This window comes from Mandrillus leucophaeus, unplaced genomic scaffold (assembly GCF_000951045.1).
Source record: "Mandrillus leucophaeus isolate KB7577 unplaced genomic scaffold, Mleu.le_1.0 Scaffold118, whole genome shotgun sequence".
NCBI lineage: Eukaryota > Metazoa > Chordata > Mammalia > Primates > Cercopithecidae > Mandrillus > Mandrillus leucophaeus.
Window position 1 is genome coordinate 1,192,600 of NW_012100098.1, and position 9,045 is coordinate 1,201,644.

Sequence of the window (9,045 nt, forward strand, 5' to 3'; positions counted from 1 at the left end):
TGGAGGAAATTATGTTAGGGAAAATAATTCAGGCACAGAAAGACAAATTTCAGATGTTCTTACACATATGTGAGAGCTAAAAAAATTGATCTCATCAGAGACAGAGTAGAATGATGGTTACCAGAGGCCGGGAGGGGTAATTGGGACGGGAAGATAAAGAGGTGTTAGTAAATGAATACAAAAATAAGTTAGATAACAGAAATGAGATTTAGTGTTCAGTAGCACAGTAGAATGACTATAATCATTTATCGTGTATTTCAAAATAACTAAAGGAGTAGGTTTGGAACATTCCCAACACAAAGAAATAATAAATGTTTGAGGTGATGGATATTCCAAGTACTCTGATTTGATCAGTACACATTTTATGCTTATCTCAAAATATCTTGTGTAGCCCATATATATGTATAACTATTATGTACCCATAAAAAGAAAACATAAAAATAAATAAATAAAAAGTTTGAATACATGACATATTAGTTAAGCACACAGACTCAGATTCTAAACTGCCTCGTTTCGAATTCTAGCTCTGCCATTCTCTAGCTGTGTAAACTCAGGCAATTACTAAACCTCCATGTACCTCATTTCATGGTTTCTAAAATGAAGAAAATAATAGTGCCCACCTCATAAAGTTGTTGTAAAGATTAAAAGAGTTAATCCATGTAAATCACTTAGAACTAAGCCTGGCACACTCTAAGTGTGTAATCATATTAGTAGTTGTTGTGGTTGCTGCTGCTGCTGACATATCCGCAGCATTGATGGGATATACTCACCCACATGCCTAAGCCATCTGTGTCCAGTTTCCATTAACTCTGCCTATCTTAAAGAACTTGTAGAAGGATTAAATGAAATAATGCATGGACAATGTTTAACAGCACATAGAAAATGCTCAATAAATGTTATCTACTGTATTCTACAATGGGAGCCAGTGCAAGGGGCAGAGGATCTTAGACCTTTGGCCATGGTTACTCCTTTTGTCCTCGAAAAGAACACCAAAACAAATGCCCCTCCTTCCATCTCTGCTCCAGCCTGATTGCCTCAGAGAAGGTCCAATGAGAATCTCTTCTCTTTGCAAAGGAACACATCACCAATCCTTGGGCAACCATACTACTGGATGAGAAGAGAAGCTTGGATAATCTGAAAATTCTGAATCTGTGAATAATTCATAAGTGTGTGTTTATTATTTGGACTTAACAGACCATTAGAAATCCTCAGTCATAAATCAAATGATGGCACACTCACTCATCTTTATTTTTGCCTGATCCTAAAACCTCCTTATTGGTCAGTAGCCAGAGGATTTCATGGGGTTGAGGTTGGGAGATACGACCTTGATAATTCATCCAAGTACAATGGTGCTCCAATGAGAACAAGAGAAGGCAAGCTTTCTTTGCAGATGGACAAATGGAAGTTGGAGTTGAGGAAGAACTTCCCAGAAGGAGACAAGTAGTCATTATTTTCTAAAGGAGCTTGCATTGTCTCTTCCATTTAGGGAGGCTTTATGTAAAAGAAAGACACTTCTTATTCTGCAGTGGCCACCATTTTTGTGGAGATAAGGTGAACAAAAGACCTTCAGATCTGGAGATCAGAGTCTCTTAGCCCAAGTGGAACTTTATTTCAAGGGGCACCTGTAAAGAATGGGCAAATTAGGTGATTTTAACATTAGGAAGTTCTTGTTCAGTGCTCCCTTCAGTTCATTCTGATCCCTGGAGGGTATTATAAGGCAGACTCCTCAAGATAGTTGACCGCTTAGAGTAGATAAAATTTTCCAGCTGGGAGACTCAGGGATTTTGTGACTGATATTTCCTAGCTCTATGCTCAATCCTGTCTTAATTTTGGAGGGAAGGAGGCACTAAGAGGAGGAAGGAGACATGGGTTCTGGAGCTCCCAGTCTGGTAGAGCATATTCAAATTCATGAGAAAGGCCAGAAGTCTAAAGAGGGTTATTTTTCAGACATACTGTCAGATGCTGAGGAATGCAATGACTGCTGACAGTGTCCTTTCTAGGACAATGTGCAATTGCAGCTAATCTGATGGGAAAGGCAAGAAAGGCTCCCTGGAGAGGGTGAGGACAAGCTTTAGGCAAAAGGCGGACAGGACAGTGTTGATGAGAAGATGTGCATGGAGGCATTTCAGACAGTGAAAGACAATGAGACAGGGCTAGTGGGTGGACAACAGGTGATCCTGTGGGCCCTTGCAGGAGTGGAGAGGATCTTGAGATGCTGTGACAGTGGAGACAGAGGGAGAAAGTCAGTTGAGGCACAGCCCTCATAAGCAGGGACAGTGTCATCCCTGAGACTCTGCTACACAGCTGTGGGCTGGAAGGCAGCCTTTGAACTCTACATCTAGAGCATCTGCATGCCGGGTTTACAGGTGTCCAGAGGGCCATGCCCTTACTAACCTTGCAGCTGGCTCATGCTTTCTACTCATAGAAAGCAGATGCAGGCCAGGATCCAGTGAAGGAAGTTGAGGGGTAGTGGGGAGACTGCTTACACAACACCTGGGCTGTTGAGATGTTGATAATGGAGTTGACCCAGGTCAGTTGGGTGGGTGATTGGGGAGAGGCCCAAGTCAGAGTCCTGCCTTCTCAGCCAAGAGAGCCCAGGACACTGGCCAATTATACATCAGAACTCACCAGAGAGGAGGCCCACTGGAAAAGGGACAGAAGGCCTCTGTGGGATGCCTGGGTGGGGCTGGAGCCTGACTCAAAAGCTCCATCCTGGTGACATTCATCCCACTAACCAGCTGAGTACCTGCACCTCCCTCACCCCATGTCCCTGCCCTGTGAGGGTTCATTACTATAAATCTGGAGCTATGGTGCCCACCTCTTCCAGTGGGTCTACACACACTTCTCCTTGGTGCTGTGCTGCTTCCCCCATCCACCTCCTCCTCTGCTCTTTCATCCCTGGAGTGACCCCTCCACCATACTCCCCAGATCTTCTCCCACTTTTCCTCCACTGTCCTCCAGTTTCCTCCTCTTGCTGACTATCGCCCAAGATCTCTCCCTCATTTTCTTCTCCACCCATGCAGCACTCTCCTTCTCTTCTTCTAAGTTGCCCTTGAAAATAATAGTCTAAGACCAAGTATTTATTTCTGCCTCTTTTCCTAGAAATCTCCTCTGATTCACTTTTCTCTTTCCTTCTCCAATCTGGCCTCTGGTCTCTAGTCTGCCCCAAGGCCTTCAAGATCCTTGCTCTCATTGACTGACTTTCCCTACCACCCGCTTATAACCCAAGCCAAGGACTTTGCTTGGGTTAAGGACACATCTCACTCATTTCATTCTTCCTTCAGGCCCCAGCAAGGAAGGTCACCTCTCTCCACCCCCACCCCCAGGAATGACCACATCATCTGCTTCTTGTGTCCCCACCCTATCCTACCACATAGCTTTGCACAATAAACCACCAAGCTTTGATGGCTCCATTACTTAGCACTTAATATGCAGCTGGTATTCTTTTCATTCATTCAACAAATATTTATTGAGCACCTACTATGTGCCAAGCCCTTGGAATATATCCACAAAGAAAACTTTTGTGCATATTGATGTGTTGCAGGGTTTGCATTTTTTTTCATGATCTGGGTATGTGTCCAGCTTTTCTCTTAATACTGGAAGCTCGCCAAGAACAAGGGTGAGCTCTCCTATACCCTCTGGCCCTGAACCCTGAGAGCAACCTCCATGGCCCTGCAGAGGGCATGGGGCAAGATGAGTATTTGTGTTTGTATGTTATGTACAAACACCAGCTACTGTGTGATACTTATTACTGATGGTTGATGGAGTACAGAAGGGAGCGCAATGGGATAAACGCATCCCTTCCTTTGGGATCAGACACACAGGCTCTGGGTGCAAGCTCTTCTACTAACACACAACCTGAGCCTTAACCTCCCTAGACCTCAGTGTCCTCATCTATAAAATGAGAATAATAACACCAACCTCAAAGGGTAACTGTAAAAATTAAATGAGTTAATGCATGTTGGACTCTTAAAATAGTATCTAGCATGGTGTAAGATGAACATCAAAAGATGTTATTATTAAGTTTGGAAGAATAGTCATAAAATAGTTTTCTACATGAAACACCTACTAGTTACATAACTTTAAAAAAAAATAGCCACATACCCCAGAAAAACTCTTGCACAAATATACCAGAAGACATGGGAAGGGATGTTCATAGCAGCTCTGCTCGATCTACAGAACTCTGAAAACAACCGTGCGGTTATTGAGGTAGAAAGGCAAATAAACTGTGGTATAGCCATGCAATGAGTGAAATCCACAGTGAAAATGATCACAGGACAGCTACAGGAAGCAGCATTTAATGGAAGAAACCAGGTGCACAAGGATCCATACAACATGAGTCCATTTATGTGAAGTTCAAAAGCTGGAAGAAGAAACAATATGTCATTGCAAGATGGGTACATTGGTTTTAAAACTGTAAGAAAAGCAAGGGAATAATTAAACACAGAATGCAGGAGAAGAGTCACCCTAGGCCAGGAAGGAGTAGGGTACAATCAGAACGAGGTACATAGGAAGCTCCTGAAATACATACATGTTCTATTTTTTCCTGTAAGTGGTAGGTATTGGTACAGATCTAACCACCTATACATTCTTTTGTGTTGAAATATTTCACAATAAAAATAATTGTTACCTCCATAAAGTTAAAATCTTTCCTCTTTACCTTGCCAGAGCCAAGACCATAGAGTGGAGATTCTGCCATCTTCCCTCCCCTCCTCTCTGCCATCTTCCCTCCCCTCCTCTCTGCCATCTTCCCTCCCCTCCTACCTTCCCCATGACAAGGTTTTTTTTCTCTGAAGAAAACAAGTTGAATGTCTTTTTAGGTCTTCAAAAATTAGCAGCAATTAATTCCTGAAGTTCAATGAAATGGTGTCAACGTTTGCATTTTTCATACCTTGTTTTAAATTGCTTCTTACATCTTTAAAATTGCTTAGTAAGGACCAGCCATTAATAATTAGCTTGTGTTTATACATGCTGTTTTTATAAGGAGTTATACTGGTAGAAAAGGTGAAGTGTGGATGAGATGTACTTTGACTCATAGTGCTCTTCAGGACATCCAACCGCTGCTTTGCTGGGGACATCACTGCGCAATTGTGGGCAGTGCCCAGAATTGCAGATGAGGGTACAAAGAGCTTCAGAAGTGCTGGCCCAGCTGCCCTGAACTCACAAAGGAATAGCAGTGCCATACTCTTCTCTAGGGTGACCAGATAGCTCAACACCATCTGTGACCTCCCACATTTGTCCTGTCACAAGGCCACACTCTGAATGTTTTGCACAAATACCCTGAGCCCTACTCTCTTCTATTTTTTTCTTCTCTCTTTTTCCATCAATCCTACCTGTTCTCATTCCCTAAGGCTACTCTTTCTGCCTTTGCCCTTGAAGCACAGCAGCTCCAGGGGGCTACAAGCCAGGTCATTTCACTTCCCTTTTCTTCTCCTCAATTTAATGCAAACCTCTGTACTTTATGAGCTAATTTTTCTAGGACCTGTTCTATTGGAGTGGGGGTGGTTCATTGGGTAAGTAGAACATAGTACAATCTATCAAAGTATTGTCATATACCAGAGGTATGCAAATAACTAAAACTGATGTTTTCCATCCCGTCCTTCAATTCTTAGCCACAGAGTGCTGCACATCTACCTCATACTCCTTCCCAGCCCCTAAATAGCCTCACATCGCCATGTGCCACATGTCCCTAAAGGGCCCCTCATGGTTCTAACCATCCCAACCCACTCTGACTCTGCCTGTCTTCCTTAGATAGATTCTCCCACACCCTAAATTCACAGATATTCCCCTGTAAACAACTTTCACTACCCTCTTGAACTTATCCAAGGATTAGGAAGTCGAGGGGTTGTCACAGCTTATAGGTAAGAAGGCATTGCAACTCCTGGCTCTGTCACTTACCAGCTGGGAGACTTTGGGCAAGTTATTTAACCACCCTGACCCTTGGTTTCCTCATCTGTAAAATGGGGATAATGGTACATACTTCATATGATTGATGTGAGAATTAGAGATCATTTATGATATATAATGATGATCACATAGTAGGTGATCAATTGAAAAGAAACATATTCTTATCAAACCAGGATCTATGTTTCTCTACACAGTTCTTTATAATTCTAATTCTCTACACAGTTTTTCCAAATACAGGGGGAAATGTACTCAAGTGATCCAACCTCCATCTCCCGGGTTCAAGAGATTCTCCTGCCTCAGCCTCCCGAGTAGCTGGGAATACAAGCACATCCCACCATACTGGGTTAATTTTTGCATTTGTAGTAGAGACGGGATTTCACCATCTCTGGTCTTAAATTCCTCCACTGCGGCTGGTCTTGAACTCCTGACCTCAGGTGATCCACCCGCCTTGGCCTCCCAAAGTGCTGGGATGACAGGTGTGAGCCACTGCGTCCAGCTGTGATTCAATTTAGCATCACCAATCTGATATTTCGTGCTTCCTAGGGTGACATAATAAGAGTTATACAGCATCTTTTATGAGGTATTCTACCCAACAATGTTTAATTTAAACCTAATCGAGCCTCTAGCCCAGTGCTGTCCAACAGAATTTTATGTGAAAATAAATAATAAATCAAATAAAAATAAATAATAAAGAAGTGTTCTTTATTTGCACTGTCTAGTAAGGTAGGCACCACTTACAGGTAGATGCTGAGGTCTCAAAATGTGGATTGTGCAACTGAGTAACTAGATTTTTAACTTATTTAATTTTTACTAACTTAAAGTAGCCACATCTGCCTGTTGTCTACCAAATTGGACATCCCAGCTCAAGATTTAATTTCCAGTTTATAGAAAATACAAGGGCGAGAGCCACAAATTAAATTATGTAAAATCTAGTTTTAAAGTTCTTAGGACAGTTAGGAAAATTAAATCTGAGATGAATAGTAAGTGGTGCTTTGGAATTATTGCTAGTTTTCCTGCATAAGAAAATAGTACTCTCCTTATTCTTAAGAAATTCCTACTAATGTATTTAAGGGTTACATGCCGTGCTTTCTGCCACTCAGATAATTGGGCAACTGCGAAAGCAAATACGGTATAATGTTAACTGTTGAATTGAGGTAACCAGGTGGAGCATCAATACATGCATGTTGTATTATTCCAATTTTTCTCAATGTTTCAAAGTTCTCATCATAAGAAAGATAAAAGACAAATATTTCATAATCTGCTGATTGTTCCCATGGTAGGAAAGTGAGATGGTTTTCAGCTGCCAACTGAAAAATCTGGAGACGGGGAAATCCAGATTTGTGTTTCAGGAGCACTTGAGCCACAGCTGGGATGGAAATAAGGGAGGGTTTATGAATGCCTCAGCCTTTCCTGAAACCCCTCTCCCCACATCACACTTAACACACAGGTCTCCTCGTTCCAGTTTCTCCCAGCACCTGGCCTCCCTTCTCCTCCCCTCCCCAGGCCCTGCTCCTCCTTCTCTTCCTCTCCTCTGCCTTCCCCTTCCCTCCCCAATACCTACAGATGAAGGAGTGCCCTGCTGGCAAGACACTTTGAAGATGAAACATGCTGACTCCCCCTAGAGCCCAAGGCTGACATCCTTTACAAAGAAGAGGGTGCAGGCCACTCCACCATTAAAGCACAGTCTAGAGAGGCGTTGGACCTGGCTAACCACCCAAGCCCATAAAGCACAAATTGCCCCAACATCATCTTCACAGCCAAGCCCCTTCAGAATCTGCGCATAAATAGGGCTGCAGTGCCCTGAGGAGCACATTGGAGTTTCCATCAGGACTCCAGGTACCCTATCCTGTCCTCTGCAACTCAAACATCCAGGAGCACCATGACCTGCGGATCAGGGTTTGGTGGCCGCGCCTTCAGCTGCATCTCGGCCTGCGGGCCCCGGCCTGGCCGCTGCTGCATCACCGCCGCCCCCTACCGTGGCATCTCCTGCTACCGCGGCCTCACTGGGGGCTTTGGCAGCCACAGCGTGTGCGGAGGCTATAGGGCCGGCTCCTGTGGACGCAGCTTCGGCTACCGCTCTGGGGGCGTGTGCGGGCCCAGCCCCCCATGCATCACCACCGTGTCGGTCAACGAGAGCCTCCTCACGCCCCTCAACCTGGAGATCGACCCCAACGCGCAGTGTGTGAAGCAGGAGGAGAAGGAGCAGATTAAGTGCCTCAACAGTAGGTTCGCGGCCTTCATCGACAAGGTGAGTGTCTTGGATCACACCTTTCCTGAACTCCCACCACCTACACAGCCAAGGCTGGGCACTGAGGATGGAGTCAGAGACATAAAGACCTCTGACTGCCTGAGATCCCAGTCTGATGGGAGAGGCACACAGACACACAGACAGACACACACACACACACACACAGAGACACACACAGGCACTCAAGACGCAGACTCAGCTGACAGTTCAGATACAGGGAGCTTGTGAAGGAAAAGTGTGGCCAGGCTGCTCTGGGACACAAGCTAGACATCAGGGATTTGGAGGTGGGGGACATGTGACCGCTGCTGCTGAACTCAGAGGGGTTTGGGCAGCCCCAGGGTGAGAAAGTAGGGTGCACTGACTTCCAGATGACATAGGGGAAGAGCTGGAACACCTGAGCTCCCTTCCAGATGGTGATTCAATTTAGACACCCTCTACTTGGCACCATCCCCAGAAATCCCATCTGAGATCCGAACCTGGGTACTCTGCCTGTGAGGGATGCTGCCTCACCTGGCTTCAGAGTGAGGAGCTGAGCCTCCACTGTGTTCATCTGCTTGGGGTCACTCAGCTCCCCAGAGAGCAGGCACTGACACCACCCAGCCCTTGCTCCATTCCTGAGTGGGAAATCTAGGCACAGATCATGACCAGGAAACCCAGAAACTCTGTCTTCCACTGCTCACCTCTACTCAATCGCAGATAAGCTCCAGATTTGGGGATTTCCCTTAAAGTATCCCTCCTCCACCAGGTCCCCAGAGCTGTCTTTGGGGGCACCAGAAACCATCTGCCCCTCCTTCCCACCCTGAATGGCAGGTGCGCTTCCTGGAGCAGCAGAACAAGCTGCTGGAGACAAAGCTGCAGTTCTTCCAGAACCGCGAGTGTTGCCAGAGCAA

At 45.0% G+C, this 9,045-nt stretch overlaps 1 protein-coding gene across 1 annotated transcript in view; it reads left to right on the forward strand.

Annotated features, from left to right (window-relative positions):
- The first annotated feature begins 7,786 nt into the window (after positions 1 to 7,786).
- The window catches only part of LOC105528330 (keratin, type II cuticular Hb1-like), a 5,621-nt gene continuing 4,362 nt past the window's right edge, over positions 7,787 to 9,045 (forward strand). Inside the window, exons 1-2 of the mRNA XM_011965039.1 lie at positions 7,787 to 8,155; positions 8,966 to 9,041. Coding sequence (XP_011820429.1) covers positions 7,787 to 8,155; positions 8,966 to 9,041 — 445 coding nt within the window. The remainder of the gene's footprint in view (positions 8,156 to 8,965; positions 9,042 to 9,045) is intronic.